General features: G+C 36.9%; 1 protein-coding gene across 2 annotated transcripts in view; it reads right to left on the minus strand.

Moving 5' to 3' along the window:
- Positions 1 to 304: 304 nt before the first annotated feature.
- The window catches only part of XPR1 (xenotropic and polytropic retrovirus receptor 1), a 267,712-nt gene continuing 248,207 nt past the window's right edge, over positions 305 to 19,809 (minus strand). For both annotated transcript variants that reach the window (XM_050766256.1, XM_050766266.1), the window contains 4 exons: positions 16,810 to 16,976; positions 12,869 to 13,008; positions 10,316 to 10,537; positions 305 to 6,577 (listed from right to left, as the gene is read on the minus strand). In XM_050766256.1, the coding sequence (XP_050622213.1) occupies positions 6,517 to 6,577; positions 10,316 to 10,537; positions 12,869 to 13,008; positions 16,810 to 16,976 (590 nt within the window). In that variant the 3' untranslated portion in view covers positions 305 to 6,516. The remainder of the gene's footprint in view (positions 6,578 to 10,315; positions 10,538 to 12,868; positions 13,009 to 16,809; positions 16,977 to 19,809) is intronic.

The following is a 19,809-nucleotide window of genomic DNA, read 5'->3' on the forward strand; positions in this document are numbered from 1 at the left end:
ACTGGACACATCATTTCACCTCATAGTTGTAATATTTGAGATTCTTTGTGTGAGTAAAAGAAAGATTTGTTGCAATAATCCCATTGCTTTAGAGTCACACCTCACATATTACCTGAAGATAAAAGGCCATTTAAACTTTTTTTAACTTGGTAGGATAGTTTAAAATTTTCACCACTGTAGTCTGTTTGCCCTAACCCCATATGAAAATTATTCCTAAGGGAAACTATGTTCAGGAATTCAAGAAACCCAGAGAGAAAAACACAGTCACACAAACCATTCACCAGTGACAAAGGAGTCAGCAAACTGTTGGAAAACAGAGAGAACTTGTAATAATGAAAAAAGGACAGAGTTTAGTAACCAATCACTTATTTTCTTTTAAAAACACATAACCACATTAACTTTTTGCTTTATACAACCATCTAGAAACTATAAAACAGTACCACATTGTGCATTTAACCTACTTATCAAGAAGGGAACTTCATAAGTCGTAAGAATTCTACCCATATAGGAAGGAAAAAGGAGACAGCTAATAGCATAGTCACAGATACAACATGAGTCCAAGCAAGCATCAATTCTCCGACGTCACCTTTTCCATTTACCAGAGTGGAGACTGAGAAAGAGAGTAAGGGAGAAAAAAGAGGGAAAGAAGCACCCACAGAAGACTAATCACAATCCATAGTTACTTTTGACAACTATAGCTCAGGGTTTCATAGAATAGTATCATTTGACCAACACAGTGTGGTGGAGAGAGAGGGGTGAAGGAAACACAAATAGAAGGAGAGAGTTTGAACAGAAAAATACAATCTTCACCCTATTTCCCTCCTAAATACTCTTCATTGATACAAGCTTCTGTGCTAATCCAGAAAATGGCAAGAAATTAATCTTCACAACATGATAAAGAGTTCTGTTCTTTTTGCAATTGAAATGTGAGTGGCTCACAATTTTACAATTCAAAATAACAACGTCATGAACAATTACCCTTTAGGGATTTTTCACAATCTTTCCCCCTATTCCCACCATGCTGGTGTTGCTATAGGGCAATCAGGGAAGTGCAGGTAGGGACTTCAGAGATAATGATCAAGGGATAGTGAGATGGAAGCCTGGCTCTTTCTTAGACGTCCACATCTTTCTAGAAGTACTGCAGTCTTTCCCTCCGACTTGTGGTGGCACAGAGGAAAGGGCATAGGAAGAACTAAGGTAATATGGTGGAAGTATAGTCAAGTAACTGGTTTGAAGGTATACAATATGAGACTGTGTACTTAGTAGATATACTGAATCCAAGGCAAACAACGGGTTATTTGATTGTCCTCCTTAGGTTGATGGCACCATACAAAAAACTGAAGGTGGCTTTGATTTGATGATAAAATAAACCAAAGGTTTGCTACAAGGAAACATACTTCAGTTGCAAATTAGTATAATGATTCTCCTCACTTTAAGGGAAACTCTCATCTTGTTCTCACTTCATCTTCCACCATAAATAAGCAAATATATTCTGGAAGGCTGTTTTCTAGGGGCAACTCAGTATCAGAGTTTTGATAATTCATACAAGAAAGGCATCATGAGTCATGCCAATCAACAGGCTCCTCTCCGTTCTCAGGCAAACTTCCTGTATGGACTAACTTAGGCTCTTCCAAACCTAATGAGATGTTTTTACTTTTTCTTATTTGGTGAGTATGCTGGTTAAATCATTGGTTTGTAACACAACAAGTGCAAATTTCTTATGCTATCATATAATCAACTCTGTCCCACATTACCATGTGCCCTAACATTGTATAGACTTAAAATACAATGCAGAAAGTTGAGAGTTTGTAGGATTTACTATTAAGACTGATTTCTGAAATGCAGAAATGTATACGTGTTTGCATTCAGAAAACCTTTAACACTCCTTGTCTTGGCTCATGATCACAAGCAAGAAAAATTTAGATCACTCAGAAAAAGAATATGAACAAAGCTGACAAACTGGATTTATTCTTCTTTACCTAACTTTTGCAGAAGTTCTACCAAACCTTCAATTGTCTTCATCTGGTCATTAGAGAGATCTTATCTGTAATGACACTGAATTCCTATTATATTTGAGAAAAGTGTGGTGATTTTGTAGTTGACAGAGCTACAAATTCAACTTTTTTTTTCTCTCAGAAGCTATCTCAATTTAAAAAACTCAAATGTTGTACAGCAAGAGGTACTTGTTTTTTGAGAGGAAAATTTCATGTAAACCATTAAAAGAAAACAATAACCTGAAATCTGCTTACCAGATAAAGTACAGTTGTTCCAGAGTATCCCACGTTTTAAAATAATGCCACAGATAGGGTTATTTTCTTAATTATTTTCCTTAGAATAAGAAATTTTTGTAGTCACTGCTTAGAAAATTACATTTGGGAATAAAGAACTATTTCCTGAATAATGCAAAGTAATGGGGAAAAGATGATAGGAAAATAAAGGCAGGTCTTTCCCAGCAATTTAATAACCACTGAGCGGAGAGATGGAGGCATCACCTTCGAGTCATCAGGCTCATGTAATTTCCTAACTGCCTTGCTGAGGCTTACTGCCAACGTCCAACATCTTGCTCTTCTCTGCTATCTCCAAAGTTATTTTACTTATCATCAACTAATGTCTGTTAATCTGATACCTGTATGACTCAGTACTACTTTACTTTCTTTCTGTTCTTACCTTGCCCTGGTTCACCTATCCAGAAATGGATGAACTGCTTTCTCTAGTTACTGTTAATGTACTTTGGTCAAAGCATGGTAGAAAGATAATACATATCAACACGTTACTTCTGGTAAAAAGCTCAGTTAAAGTCATAGAACTCTCATGTTTAGAATATCAGGAAGTCAGGGATCCTAGCGGCTGGGGCCCATTTTCCTCTTTACATGGTTTGTATAAGTTACTACTGAGGTGAATGGTGTTCTCCCACACCATTGCTTCTGACTGAAGTTAAGCAGCTTGCCTAAGGAGCCTAATGGCAGAGTGCTGAAAAAAGTTGCACCTGGGTTTTTGACTACTTTCCAGTCTTACAAATGACCATCATAACCTAATTAATGATTTAATCTTTGATTTCATTGTTTCTCTGTATGCTGTGAAATCAACGATTATGCCACTGTAATGGCATAGGCAGCCTTAAATATAGGCACTCATTTGTGCATAGACAGTAAACCACTTTTGTCTTTTAATTTCTCTACACACATCAATGCTTTCTATACTATCATAAAATGAAAAACGAGTTTTATTCATTTACTTAGACTTCCTTTTCATTCCTTTGAAGAGTATTTTAATTGATATTAAAAACTGAGTGATTCTCCAAAATAAAACTAGAATTTCTAAACCTAAAATAAAATGAAGTTTTAACTTTGGTTAGGTTGCTGCTCCTTTAAAATGAGTATGTGATTTTTTTTTTTTTTAGATGGAGTCTTGCTCTGTTGCCCAGGCTGGAGTGCAGTGGCATGATCTCATCTCACTGCAACCTCTGCTTCCCGGGTTCAAGCAATTCTCCTGCCTCAGCCTCCCGAGTAGCTGGGATTACAGGCATGCGCCACCACGCCCAGCTAATTTTTGTATTTTTAGTAGAGATAGGGTTTCACCATGTTGGTCAGGCTGGTCTCAAACTCCTGAGATCGTGACCTGCCCACCTTGGCCTCCCAAAGTGCTGGGATTACAGATGTGAGCCATTGCACCCAGCCAATGTTCATTTTTAAGAGTTCTATTGAGAATTTCAGTGTATGGGAGCCTCCAACCAAATTGCAGGGTGGACACAACATTCGCAACTGCTAGGGCATATAAAATTTAGGAGAGGAAAGTGCACATTGCCTTTTTTGAAAGAAATAAATTAAATGTATGCTTTGTCTCCCAAGGTCTCTTGATGAGGAAAAGCCCTCTTTTCTCTTCACAGCTTTAAGAGGAACATAAAGCTGTGTACTTAAATACATATTTAAACTTCTGTCACATAGCAAGCTGAAAGTTACATAAGCGTTATTTTTGAATAGACTATGCTAATCTGACAAACACTTCAGAAAAGGATTACATCTATCATTGCATCATATGTGAAAGAATAAGACCGATTAGGGCCTAGAATCATAACAGTTGAAGAAAGACTAGACTGGCCATAGGATACATTAATGTAAAAACACTGGGGAATTCAAACAGCAGAAGTCAACGGGTAAGATTTTATGTGTGCCATCATAGAGATTCACTAATAAAGAATAAAGTTAACAATTCAAATGGCTCTGGATACACATTAGTACCACCAATTTTATTTATATAAGAAATGCCTGGTCCACTGGACTTTTCAATTTAACTCAGTAATAATTACTGCTGTTTCTTGACAGACCAGTGATATTTCCCCCATAGTTTTAAAGTATAAAAAACAGAATACTCAGGGGAAAAAAAAACCTCAAGTATAAATAATGCAACCTTTAATCTACCAAGGGTCACTAACTTGTTAACACTGATTATTATAAATGATTCAATTTATTTAAACTAAAAAGCATTAATTAAACATTTACTCTTCCATTTTGGGTCAAGGGACATGCTTGACAAAACACAAAAAAGCAATAGAAGCAAAAAGTTGTATGATTTTTTCCAGAAAACAAAACAAAACAAAAAAACCTCGATTCAAAAAGGGAACAAATTTTGGAAGCTAGTCAGAATAAAGATGGAAGAAACTACTTTAAAAAGAAACTATTTGTCAGTTAATTGATAAAAATTTTCTAGTAACAGTAACTTTAATCTTACTGGAGTTACAACAGGGATGGGTAAAGACTTTAATACATGGTGGAAGTGCTGATGATAGAAGGAGTGTATTAAAGGGCAGTAACCGAATGTTTTGACTAAGCAAATGGTAATAATAGCTGCCCTTCCACTTATTTGTTCCTTTGTTTCAATTAAGCTGAAAATTATAGGACTAAATTTACTTTCATGAATCTGCTGGTATTGACTTGGAATTTTCATCTTGGTCTGGGGGTTATTAAAACACATTTTACCATGTCCTGGAATTTATATTAATTTTGTTAGATAATGAAATGCTAAATTTAACGCCAACCATATTCAATAATGTAATATCTCTTACGGCTTTCAGGCTTATTTGGATGACTAAGGAACAAAGGGAAGAAATGAGACAAAGAAGTGACAATGGGCACTGTGGACAGATCATAATAGTCTACTATTTCTAAGCAGTGTACTTCTCATGTATGACCAAGTTTAGATCCCTACAATTTTAAAACAGGTTTTCTATCATGGGATGGCATGAAATCCAATGATCATCCTTTAAAACTGCTGGGAGAAATGGCTGCCAAGGTCTTTTGTATCAACATAATGTGAATGAGGAAGGATAATTTGTTCCATGTGCTCAAAAATATAGTTTCCCCATGACAGACTTTTAATTTGATCAAATTCTGGCTAAAGTGGTTGAGCCCAGAAGAAAAACTATCTAGTGAGGGCACACAGAGCCTCTGAAATACCTCTGTCTTCTGATTCAGAGCTAGCAAAGGTCATGCTACAGTGACCATACATGCGGATGCATAATAAGGCATAGCTTCAGCTGTTAAGGTTGAAATATGGGCCAGTGTATTCTACATCTGTTCCTTAAAAAGTTAAAAACATTATCAGAACCTCTTCCATGAAATTCAGCTGGTGGTGTGGTGTGGGATTCCTTGTTATGAGACATATGCTCAGGACTCTAAAGCAGCAGCAACTTAAGAAGTTAGCAATGAAACTTTGGCTTAAAATAAAAACAAAGGAAAGAAAAGGTCAAACTGGTACAAGTTGTCTCCTGAAAGAGGTATGTGGGACTGACCCTCATAAATGTCATCCAACATAAGTTTCCCCTGCCTTCTTTTACTGTTATCACCTTCATTGCACAGGAGTTATATCATTCTTTATGGTTAAGTTTCATAAATAATGAGAAAACTATGTGTAACAAATACATCATATTTCCCACCCACCCAGCAACCCTTCCCAAAATAAGAAAAGTTACACCAAATTAAAAAGTAGCTTCATGAATGAAGGTACTGCTTTAAGTTGCACTTTTCCTGCAAGTGCGGCCAGTGCCTTTGCGCTGGGTATGAAGGAAAGAAAAAAATTCTCCACATAAACTGACAAAAAATTTAAAAACCAATGTCCGGTTTCAACCAGTCAAAACCGGGTCGAGCGGAAGCCGAGATATCTCAGTACCATCCCATCAGAGGGTCCCTGCAATGCCTGTTCTTCATCCTGATAGGTATCTATGTCCTTGTGATTGTAAACAATCCATAAGATACTATGTTTTGTTCCTTTAAACATCCTCTGATTGGCAAATGAAGTAAATATTTGTTTTAAAAATAGAAAATTAAAATTAAACCAGAAGAAAAGAAAAGAAACACAGTGAGCTTGTTTGGAGTCCATAGGATCCGATCCGGAAGAGCTCGGAAAATGTGTTATGTGTTTTCTCCTGTTTTCGGCTGGAAAGGTACTAGAGGTTGCGTTGGTCGAGGAAAGGATTGTAGAGTAGGAAAACCAAAGACGTGAATCTAGACTTCAGAAAATTCAAGTGTTAGCTTCATCATCTGTGTCTTCTATCAATACCTTAGTGTCACGAGCCTTGGATCTAGTGGTAACAAGGGGGACAAAAAGCACTTAGTCCATTACTCAAATATAAACACTTGCACTGTATTAGACACATTTCCAGTCTTACCACCATTAAACATACATCCCAAACAGGGACTATCTGCTGTACCAGATGGATTATTCTAGAGTTTCCAATTCAATTTCAGATATTACTGGAAATACACTAAGAAACTAGATCACAACCAGAGGAAGGTAACAAGAACAATGGCAGGATATGCGCAACGCAGAGGGTAGTCATCTGGGTTTGAGTATTGACATTGATTTTTTTTTTTTTTTTTTTTTGAGACAGAGTCTCGCTCTGTCAGCCAGGCTGGAGTATAGTGGTGCGATCTCAGCTCACTGCAACCTCCATCTCCCAGGCTCAAGCAATTCTCCTGCCTCAGCCTCCTGAGTAGCTGGGATTACAGGCATGTGCCACCATGCCCGGCTAATTTTTGTATTTTTAGTAGAGATGGGCTTTCACCATGTTGGCCAGGCTGGTCTCAAACTTCTGACCTCAGGTAATCTGTCCGCCTTGGCCTCCCAAAGTGTTAGGATTATAGGCGTGAGCCACTGAACCTGGCCACCTGACTTTGATTTTATGATGCATCTATTTAACCCTTTGAGTGCCTGTTTCCATCTCTGTAAGGCAGGAATGATAATACCAATTTCACTTAATACCACTTTCACCTCATGGAGATGGTGTGCATTATCAAGTGAGAGCATGGATGAAAAAAGCATTAAACAAACAAGAAACTGGTTGGTTCCTAAAATCCCAGCTCCTTGGGAGGCTGACATAAGAGGATGGCCTGAGCCTGGGAGTTTGAGACCAGTCTGAGCATCACAGTGAGACTCTGTCTCTTAAAAAAAAAAAAAAAAAAAAAGCCAGGTATGATAGTGCACACCTGTAGCCCCAGCTACTCAGGAAGCTGAGGCAGGAGGATCACTTCAGCCCAGGAGCTCAAGGCTGCAGTAAGCTATGATCACACTACTGCGCTCCAGCCTAGGTGACAGACTGAGACCACATCTCAAAAACAAAAACAAAAACAAAACCCTACAAAACAAATGTAAGGAATTGTGATAAGGATGAGGAGGATGACAGATATAACACCACTTGAGGCATACATGAGAAACCAAAAGAGTTAGCCAGCAGAAGAGAAGACCTAAGGAGAGGCATAACAGTTATTTCTCTTCAAAGAGTTGACAACATACAATGCAGAAGAGGGAGGAGACTCATTATTAGTTATGTGAGAGAGCCCAACTAGGATCAAATGGTTAAAGTTACAGTGAAATTACAGTGAAGCATATTTCAGCCCAACATAAACCATCTACCACTATAAATACCAACAATAAAATCGAGTGGCTGAGTGCGGTGGCTCATGCCTGTAATCCCAGCACTTTGGGAGGCCAAGGAGGGAAGATTTCTTGAGGTTAGGAGTTTGAGACTAGCCTGGGCAACATAGTAAGACCCTGTCTCTACAAAAAATAAAAAATTAGCTGGGTAGAGTGGTGCAGGCTTGTAGTCTCAGCTCCTTGGGAGGCTGAGGTGGGAGGAGTGCTTGAACCCAGGAGGTTGAGGCTGCAGTGAGTCATGATCGTGCTGCTGCACTGATCCAACCTGGGCAATGGAGTGAGATACTGTTTCAAACAAATGAACAAACAAAAAAACCACACGCATTAAGGATATGCTAAAGGTTGCATGAGTGATAAAGTCAGTACTGAAACTCAGATCTTATTTTGGATTCCCTGCTCTCTCCGCTGCACATCAACCACTCCATTCCTAATGTCTTACTCTCGGTGCAATCTGGTTTCCCAGTGTTTCTCCATTAAACACCTGAAATGGAACAGAATAATCTATTGCCAAAGAGCCCCTTGTTTCTGAAGCAGAAATAGTCTATGTTTAGATTGCCCTCTGCTGGTAACTCACAAGGATAATTAGACTTCAAAATCAGGAGCTCAGTGAGGTCACCAACCACACTCAGCATTTTCTTCCAGTCCTTTGTGGCACTTATCTCGCTGACCCACTCAGTGCTCCCCTGCCCCAGCTTCTTCAAACTCTGCTTCCTTGGGATCACAGTACCAACCATGCTTCGTTTTGATGCCCTTCCTACTACCTCCCTGACTACTCCTGCCTCTTTTGTTTATTTTCTTTTTTTCTCTTGTCTGTGTTTCTTCCCTGGCTAATGTGGTTGAGCCAGGGAATAAGACTCAGTTCCCTGCTCTCTGCTTTTCTCTACCTTCTTCAGAGAACTTCCAAATCTCTATTTAAAGCTCAGCAGGTTCTACTCTACTCTTCTATATCCAGTGAGTTACTGATACTACCTTCTGTTTCTTACTTCCTTCGAAACATCTCCTTACATTCCTTTTGGTCCAACTCTAAGCATCCTAATCTGAATCTTCACTGCCCCATACATTAAAGTACTGCATAGCTTTCCATCTGGCTTTCTGGCCTTGAGTTTTCCCTTGCCTAATCTATCTTACACAGTGCTATTAAAACTTCCTAGGATACTACTTTCACAATGTCATTCTTCTGCAAAAAAATTCTCTGTGATTCGTGGCCGGGTGCAGTGGCTCACACCTATAATCCCAGCACTTTGGGAGGCCAAGGCGGACGGATCACGAGGTCAGGAGATCGAGACCATCCTGGCTAACATGGTGAAAGCCTGTCTCTACTAAAAATACAAAAAATTAGCCGGGCGTGGTAGCGGGCACCTGTAGTCCCAGCTACTCGGGAGACTGAGGCAGAAGAATGGTGTGAATCCGGAGGGTGGAGCTTGCAGTGAGTGGAGATCGCACCACTGCACTCCAGCCTGGGTGACAGAACAAGACTCCATCTCAAAAAAAAAAAAAAAAAAAAAAAAAAATTCTCTGTGACTCATTCCTGCCTACAAGATCAAGTTTGCATTTTCAGCCTTTTACAATCATACTTCATCTATTCAGAAAAATTATTCTTACTATAATTCTAGTCACATGGTTGTTCTTTCTGCACTTCATTTCTACCTTTATGTTCTTTACTGTGTCTCTAGTCTATTCATTCCCTTATCCTTTAGAAAACTGTTCATCCTCAACCTAAGTCTCCTTCATTCCAATCTACTGTGCTATCTATTGTCTCTAAATTTTGAATGCAGTCACCATATACTGTATATTTATGGTAACTTTTAGCAACATATGTAGTCAATGACTGATAAAAACATTGCTGTAGGTATTTAATAAGAAGATACAAATAATAATAGTTTATATTTAGTAGGCTCTTTCTGTGAGGGAACTGGTCCAAGTTCTATGTAATAATGAATATAATCCACTTAACTGCCCTATGAGCAAGAACTATATTAATTCCAGTTTAGAGATGAGGGGCAGAAAACAGAAATTAAGTAATTTGGTCAAGGCATAGATGGCAGGATTCCTAAAGTTTATAACATAAAAATCATTTGTATACAAAACATACAGAAGAGTCAAGTATTAATAAATCACTCTCCAACAACCTTTTCCTCCAGACAGTGGATCTTTAATGCCAAATTACTAGGTTATGCATTGATGACATTTACTCTATATGCTCATTTAGATAGTCTATAGGTTATATCATATGGAATTGCTGCTTATTACTGTTTTTTTTGTAGGCGAAAAATGGCTGAGTATTGGCAATTTCATTTGGTTCAACCTGATAGCTTCGTAGCTTACATGTTACCCAATGCTAAAACCCAAAGGAAATATGCCTCACAGAAGTAGAAGCCATACATACTGAGAAGCGAGGCGAGGCCGGCGCAGGGATATGCTCTGGTTGTACTTCCATGACCGATTCTTCTGGCGGTTTCGTACCCCATCATCCTGGTCCATCATCTGTTCTAGGAGAGTCTGATCATCTGCGTTCAGGGGGGCCACAGAGATGTCCCGCACAGCACGGAATTCACCACAGTTATTCAGATGTTCATTCTCCAGGCGGAAGAAGTTCCACACAAATCGCCTTAGCAAAATGGGGTAGATCAAAGTACTTATGAAATTGTAAGATACTTCTGCTACATGTAAACCTCCCAGGGTATCAAGTTTCCACTCATGGAAACAAAAACACAGAATTAAGGGCCTGAATATTAAAATAGGGAAAGATGGTGTTGCGGGGAGGTTGGGGGTGGGGGACGGGTAAGGGAAATTAAGACTAGACTACGAAAAAGGAAGGGACTCATGGAATGCAGTTTTAGAGTGCTCATTCTTTCAACTTATTTGACAAATAGTTACTGAATGTCTACCATAAGGCAGTAAAGGCACAGAATGACACAAAGCCTTTTTGTCCTTATGGGGTGTAATTTCTAGTAGTGGAGACAGACAATGAGCAAGTAAACAATCAATCGGCTAATGATAAATACTGTGAAGAAAATAAAGCAGGACAAGGGAATAGAGTATGCCGTCATTAAGACTGGTTAGGGAAAGCTTTGAAGACATGGCAGCTATTGAAAACCTGAATGATATAAAGAAGCAAGTCATGTAAAAATCCTGGAGGAAAGCCTCCCAGGCAGAGGAAAATGGCAAGTATAAAAAGGCAAGTTGGAAACAGCAAGGTCAGTGGGGCTAAGAATAAGTGAGGTTAAAATAGCAGGAGATAATGATGGAGGGGTGGAAGAGGGCCTATCCACAGAGGGCCTTATAAACCATAGTTTAAATTTTAGGTCTAATGGAGAACAATGAGAGAACAACAGGAGAATAAAGTGATTTGTTTGAAAAAGGTCCTGCTGAATGGTGAAGAGATCAAAGGGAGACAAGAACAGCTGAAGAAAGACCAATTAGAAGGGCTGTTACAGCAGTCCAGAAAAGAGATGATGGTGACTTAAAGGTGGTAATAACAGAAGTGATGAGAAGCAGACAGACAAAGGATTTATTTATAAAGATGGAGGTGACAGAACTTACTGACATGGGATGTAAGTGGTCTTAGGGTTTTCGGTGTAAGTGAAAGGTGACACCATTTACTAAGATCAGAGATGCTAGGTTAGAGTTACTCATCAGATATGGGAGAATTCAGTAGAGAGGTGGACGAGAGTCTGCAGTTCAAGAGAAAGTTTATGGCTAGAGATAGCATAAAGACAGCACTTCAAATAATAGGTTTAGGAATAATACAACTAGGGGAGAGAAGAGCGCAGAAGATTAAATCCTGGAACACTCTAATACTTAAAAGTTTGGGAGGAGGAGGAAGAACCAGTAAAGGAGTGGACAAGGAATAGCTAGTGAGACAGGAGACTGTAGTTTCTGAGAAGTCAAGAGAAGAAAGTGCTTTGCTGGGAAGTAAAGTAAGATAAGTACAGAGAACTGACCAGGGGATTTAGCAAAATGGGGAGTATGGATCTAATAGCATAGGCTCTGGGTGACTGTCTAGATTCAAATCATGACTTTACCATTTGCTAGCTGTAATGACCTTGGATTAGTTACTTAACCTATGCTTCGGTGTCATCAGTAAAAGACATGATAACAGTACCTACTTGCTAAGATTGCTGTGAGGATTTAATAAAGGTAAAAGGCTTAGAATGCTGTCAGCTACATAGTAGGCACTACAATATTATTATTATAGATTATTAACAAAAGTGGTTTAGTTTGAGTATTGGGAATACATATTTGAATGAAAAAGAGAATGGGAGAGAAGTGAGAGTGGAGACAGCAAGTGCAGACATCTCTTGAAGAGTTTTGCTATAAAGGACAGCAGAAAGATCGGCAACAGTTGGAGGGAGAAAGCTGATCTAAAGATGGGGTTTTTTGTTTGTTTTAAATGGGATAGAACATTTGACTTAATTAGTAAGCAAATGATTTTTAAAAAAAGAAATACAATAGTCATGAGGTATTTTTCTTTTTTTACTAGAATTTCTTTTAAAAAATTGATGAAGTAGCACCCATGAAAGAGAAAGAAGTGGGTGGGGAGGTGGCAGCAGCGATGGGGAGTTCAGGCGCCAGGCCGAGGCATTCAGGAAGGGAAGGAAGGGAAGGAGTACTGGTTTATCTTTTGGTTTCCAGCTTCTATCTTATTTTAACAGACAGTATTTGTCTATCCTGACTCAGAGGAATGTTATACACCTGTCTGAAAATATCTTTATATCATCTTATTTGGGAGGCTGAGGTGGGTGGATCAACTGAGGTCAAGAGTTTGAGATCAGCCTGGCCAACATGGTTTTCCAATTCTAAGGCTGATGAGAAATTTGAGAAAAGTTGGAAAATTTAAGATTTTCAAGTACAAGTTATAATAAATTCTAATTTGTAAGTATTGGGTGTCTTTTAGGTTAAAAAGAATCTTTAATAAACTTTTCAGTAGTTTGCTTACCGGAAAACCTCAAGGGGGGCAAAGACAGTAGCAATTATGTCCCCAGAATGAGGCAACAAAGTTGTAGAGGTAATCGAGATTTGGATAGTCCAAGCAAAGCGCAGAATCACATCCTCTATTATGGCACAGTAGTAGTAGGCCTGATAAATAAACAAATTGAGTATGTTTCCCATCACATTTTTCATAAACAGGCATACTAATGAGCACATGTCCTACCAACAAGATTCACATATGTCCTATGAATAAACACAGGTTTAAGAGGAAAGTTGCATTTTATTTTGCAGGAAAGTACACATTATATTTTAGAATTATTTCTACCAATTTAGTTTTTTCTTAAATGGTATAATATGCAATATGAAGTATTACTGAATTTGAGTAATCATTAACAAATATATTTCAGTGCCATACCGTATACCAGGCTTTCTTCTAGGGCCCAGAAATATAAGCTGGTTAAGATCCTTGATCAATTGAGATTACATTCTAACAGGTACAGTAGACTTAATAGCTAATATCAGAAAAGATTAGCAGATTTATTCACTGTGTTATTTGTACTTTTATTCTCCATTTGCCTTACCCTGTATTTGAAGAAAGTTTTGTCTTGCTTTTTGATGTGAATGAAATTAAGCTTGGATTTCACAACCATGGTCGAATTTAAGAAATGTTCTATTTTTACATGGGGAAGACGGTGCTCAAGTAATACTTGCAGGTACTAGCACCCAGGATTTAGGAGTCCAGTCCAGTTTTAGCTACACAAAAGTCTTAAGTACACAAATTGCCAATAGACCAGAACTATATAATTCATAGATTTGCTCATTATTAATCTCAAGGAAATTAGCTCTTTAAATATATGTATTTAAAGAATGTGAAATTTTTGGGAAGGGAAACTACTATGTATTAAGCCATATTTATTTTACTTAAAAAATTTTTAAACAAAGTAATACTAGTCATTGTGAGAAAGCTATTGTTTAAAAAAAAAAAAAAAAAAAAAAGGCCCCTGGCCACCTTCTTTCCATCCCTAGAGACCAAACATTTTCAAAATTTGTAGCTATTTCTTCTACTTAGCCTCCATATATTAAAATAGTATGTGTATAGTGTTTTATCTCGATTACTCAATTTTAGACATTATTCACTGATGATTATGATAAATTTAATGAGATTATGAGGATTTTAACACATTCACATGGCTCACTATTCCCTCTCCCATCCCCGCAATATAGTGATAATGCAATTTTTGGGTAAATCCACATTCGATTTATTATTAGGCTTAATTGAAGAACTGTAATTTCATGTGCCTTTCAGAGTCAGTCTTAAGCTATTCACCACTGACCAATGTGGGAGCTGATGTCACCAAAAATGTGGAAGTCTTTTGGGAGGAATACACTTATCTTGAGGTCAAGAGACACAGAAAAGTTAAGTTTGAATATAAAGATAACAAAAATTGTTCCTGGACCTGGGGTGTGGTGCTTAATATTATGCATTCATAAGAACTGATTTTAAGGTTCATATACCTGTGTTCTAAATTTTTAACGAAGCTCCACTGGATTCCACACTTTTCAAGCTAGATTAATTTTATTTCAAGTATTTGCCTTTTTAGTTTTTTGTTTTAGTTTTTTTAAGACAGGGTCTTGCTCCATCACCCAGGCTGCAGTACAGTGGCATGAACATAGCACTGCCGTGTTGAACTCCTGGGCTCAAGTGATCCTCCTGCCTCAGCATCCCAAGTAGCTGGGGCTACAGGCGTGTGCCACCACATCCAGTTATTTTTATTTTATTTTATTTTTTAGTAGAGTCAGGGTCTCACACTATGATGCCTAGGCTGGTCTGGAACTCAAGCAGTTCTCCTGTCCTGGCTTCCCAAAGTGCTGGGATTACAGGTATGAGCCACCATGTCTGGCCAGTATTTTTTAAAATTAAAGGAATGTGGTGATCCAGCAGAACATCTTTCTTATAAGTTTGTAAATTATAATGTAGGAAAGTATTTTGTTTTTTAGAGTCATGAAAATATGTAACAACAAAGAAACTGAGTGAGAAATTCTATTCACTAATTTTATTACCTAGAAATCACTATGTTAGAACTATTTAAAAGGGGGAGTGGATTAACGTTTATATAAAGACATAAACGATTTATCTAAGCAATTATCATAATAAGAAACAAATGTTTTGGGAGGCCGAGGCAGGCGGATCACGAGGTCAGGGGATCAAGACCATCCTGGCTAACACGGTGAAACCCCGTCTCTACTAAAATTCAAAAAATTAGCCGGGTGTGGTGGCGGGCACCTGTAGTCCCAGCAACTTGGGAGGCTGAGGCAGGAGAATGGCGTGAACCTGGGAGGCGGAGCTGGCAGTGAGCTGAGATTGTACCACTGCACTCTAGCCTGAGCGACAGAGTGAGACTCTGACTCAAAACAAAAAACAAAAAACAAATGTTTTATAGCTCTCAGAGGGCAAGAACAATATAAACAGAAATAAAACACACTTATTTGGTGAGCACAAAAGGGCCATCTTTAACTGAGCTCATATCTACTCTCTGATTATTAATTTTCTTTTCAAATTAGATTTATAAAAATATGTCTAATATCTTGGTCATATATTCTAATTTTTCACATCTGGGGTATTGCTATAGTTTAGGTAAAAAAGATCACTGTCAACAATTTCCCCTTTTCCCCTTTATATGTTCATCTGAAGTTACTCTACGTATCATTCTTTGAATTCACTATTCCTCACACCTGAAAATGCCTTCCCTACTTACTAATTGAATATTACGTATCCATACACTTTTCCAAATACAATTTTAAGGTACTGGTGACATGCTGATAAGAGTATAAAATGTTAGTGACCTAATCTACACTTCCCTCTCCATCACAGAATTTTAAACTGGGAAAAGATCAAGAGATAATCTAGTTTAACATACTTACCCTTATAAACGAGAATCTACTATAGTCTGGTTGCAGAAAATCATACAGCTAGTTAGTGAAAGAGCTGGGATTAGAATTCACATTCACTTTCAGGATTACCAGTTCACTGTTTAATTTCTTTCAAGGTCTAATCATGATATTTATCCTTTTCTAAAATATCTGAGTAAATATATTTTTGATTTTTAAATTCAGCCCCTGTCTTTTTATTAATACACAGATAAAATCCTAAGATAATTCCTAAAGAATTATTCCTAAAGAATTATCTATATTTTCTGATTGAAATGGCACTTGATTTTAACAAATATTAGATGAAACAAATGAAAGGAGAAGTCTTCCTGATGCAATCAAGCAGAGTCACGCACTCCTTCTCCTTGGTCTTTTCATAACATTTTTCATTTAGTCAAGTACTTATTCATTCATTCCAGAAACATTAAGTCTGCTATATACCAGGAACTACGCTGGGAAGTGAAGAATATGGACACCTAAACACATTATTATAATGCAGTGTGATAACTGCTATAATGATAGTTTATATAGGGTAAAAAAAGATTAAGACGAACAGCTGACTATGCTAGGAAAAATAAAGAAAGGCTTCTTGGAGAAAGTAACACTGAAACTGACTTTTAAAAAGGAGGAACAGGTGTTTACAAAGCAGACAAGAGAGACAGAGTGTTTCAGACTGAGGGCATTCCATGTTCAAAAACAAATCATAAACTACAGTAAGTTATTTATTATTCTATTCCAGTCTTTATCACATTGTATTGCAATTTGTTTACTTATCTGAACATAGTTTATGGCTTTCCTTGAAAACAAGAATTTTACTTTGTTTTTATTTCCTATAGTACCTAGCATATAGTAAACATCTAATATATTTTTGTTGGTGAATGAATTAGTATTTTTGTTAATTCTTTTTCTAATTATATTACAGTAATATAATTAGAGGTTGGGTCTGTACTGCAACAGGATTAGCTAGTGGTATACCTAAGTTTGTTTGTTCTTTTAAACAAACACACTCTTTATACATACTTTCTGGGGGTATACAATCTCTTCCCGGAGGAAAGTGTTCTCTCCAGCATTCTTATCAAAGAGACCCCAGTCCATCTTGAGATCCCAGATGAGGGTATAGCAGGAACTGATGATATAAAAGACAATCCACAGGTAAAAGAACACCATGGTGTCCGAGTGACCTCGTTCTGAAGAAAGAAAAGGGAAAGAGAAATGAGAAAATTTACATTTAAGTAAAATTTTTCATTAAATAACACTAATTAAAACAGATTCTTAAAATAGCTCCATAAGAAAGCAAAGCTTTAAACAAATCGTAGGAAGATCATTGTCTAACAAAGGTTAAACAATAAATATGATTTCCCTGAGGTCCAAAGCAATCATCAAACATTTGCTGAATACATAACACTTGCACAAATGTATAAAAGTTTTGGAGGCTTTATGCTGAATACGTAAAAATCTGTATAATTGCAATGAAGGTGTTGAATGTTACAGAAGATGCAATTTTAACTTTTGCCATCAGGTGGCAGCTTAGTGTAAAATATGAAAAAGATTCCCGAACCACTACTAACGAGGAATGTGCTGCATTTGCTTCAAGAAATTCTTGGATTGTTTTTACTTTAGAACACTTCCTTCATACACTTAGATGTTGTCCATACTTATCATGATGGCAACCAGATAATTCTAAGTCTAGATAAAATGCCTGAAAACAACAGATTGATAAAGATTTTACCCTTAATGATATATATGAAAGCAAATTTCTCTCAAGTCACAAAGCAAAGTATGGTATTTTAGCCTTTCTTAGAGGGTGTTTATTGATACAAAGGCCTAATTTGCTGGGAACATTATAAAGTAACTTTTGGCTTTATGCTGAAAATACTATAAGGCACACTAAATGAGAATAATGATTCACAAATGTAGTTACACAATTTAATCATTTCTGCTTCATACACTATAATGAAATTCTTCTTTGGTCAGCTCTAGAGTCATTGTGGAATGTCTCTAGGTGTGTGATAGGTATATAACTACTAATATGGTTCTGCATCACGAGGAAAAAAAGGCATACAAATCTAATTCAAAAAAGTTTAAATTTTGGTCAGTTTCTCAAAGATATAGAAAGCAAAGGATATACCATGCATCCTTCATAATTTTTTTCTGTTAAAATAAGCAAATGTTTATTAACCACTTTTAGGTTATATTAATGTGTTAAGTACAGTATGATTTAAAGGCACCCCTTAGAAGTTTATAATCTAGAGAGTGAATCAAACATTCATTATTGATACATTTGAGCTCAAAATGAAATATAAACAAAGGACTATGAGAGCACCAAGGCAAATGGGAATGTTTCCAACAGTAGCAAGTAAGAGAAAGCAGCATTTGAGTTATTTCTAGAAGGATAAATAAATAGTATTGCAAAACTCAGGCAGATAAGGTGAGGTCATTCAAGGCTGAAGGAAGATACTGAGAAGGTAGATAATGAGAAGGCGGGGGTGGGGGGGGAAGAACAAGTGTGTCTGAGAAGTTACAAGTTATCTACATCTAGTGTTGGTGACATACAGAGGATGTGAGAGCAATGGTATGATTTAAAATGAGGCTGAAAAAGACTCATCTGGGTCTGAACGTGGAATGCCTTCGTGGGCTTTAGAATCAGATCTGTATTTTAGAAAAACAACTGGTTGGCAAATTACTTGCAACCAATTGGTTAAAAAAAATAGATGCCTTGGAGCTTCAGTGTTGTGTGAACATCAGTTCTCATCAGCTCATGAGAGCCAATTGTTAAATTTTCAGAAACTCTGGAAGCTGGTTGTGAAACTCAGTCATTATTAAAAATTAACTTATATAACTTTATAAATAGTTATATTAAAACAAAGGTAACAGATACTCAAAATTCATTACTTTTTAATTATTTTATTAATTTTTGCTTTTATTCTCGAGGTTGTATATATTTATTGTACTTGTATGATGGAAATACTGTATAATACTGTGCTACTGTACATCTTTTCCTCACTCCACATTCAGTGTTATCATCTTAGTAGCTTGAAATTGGCTATGGTAGAAGTATTTACACTGTGGAGATCAGCAAACACTATGAATCAATGCCCCTTATCCCCACTCCCACCCAAGAGCTGGTTTGTTGAACATACACTAGCACATCACTGTTTAGCTGCTTCTCTTAGAAAGGCAGTGGTAGGGAAAGAAATTGGTATTTTAAAAAATGGTCCACATGTGATTCTCATCAATAGCCCAGCTTTGATATAATCACATTTTCACATTTGAACTATTTCCACAAAAATTTTTCTTCATCAAAAGCAAACTGAACTGAATATTTATACTACAACATTATGTCATAAATCATCAACTTAAAATACCTAAAAAATTATTTACTTATTATCTAGGTACAGTTCATGTGTTCTGAAATGTATTTATTTCATTCTATGTGCAGATATAGGGTCTGAGAAGTGTCATTCAATAACTCACATCTAGCTGAGAAGTGTCATTCAATAACTCACATCATGGCTGCATTAAAAAAGATACTACAATTCATCTACTAAGGTTCGCAAAGAATAAAGCAAATTTGACAACTTAGTAAAATTCCCTCTTCTCATATTTTCAAAACAAGATCAACACTGAGACAGAAAAAGACAAGGAACTTAACTGTTATTTATATTTACAACACTTAAAAAAAACTGAATGTGAGGTATGTGCCAGGTATTTTACAAGTATTGTCTCACTTAATTTTCCTAATAATAAGCTATCATTTTGTCTGCTAGTAAAAGGATATGAAAATAGAGTAATAGATACATTCAGTAGGAGATAACAAAATGAGTATTTCTCAAGTGAATATAGGTGATATTGAGTCTTATTACAGAAAGCTGATTATCTTTCTTTACTAATTACTGAAGAAATAATCAAGTATAAATTATTACATAAAAGGAGATTGTGGAGAGGAGTAAAAATGTTATATGAAAAAAGGAATTAATAATGAAACCAAAAACAATGTGCTAATTTTCTGGTATTTCTCTT

Source organism: Macaca thibetana, chromosome 1, assembly GCF_024542745.1.
Source record: "Macaca thibetana thibetana isolate TM-01 chromosome 1, ASM2454274v1, whole genome shotgun sequence".
NCBI lineage: Eukaryota > Metazoa > Chordata > Mammalia > Primates > Cercopithecidae > Macaca > Macaca thibetana.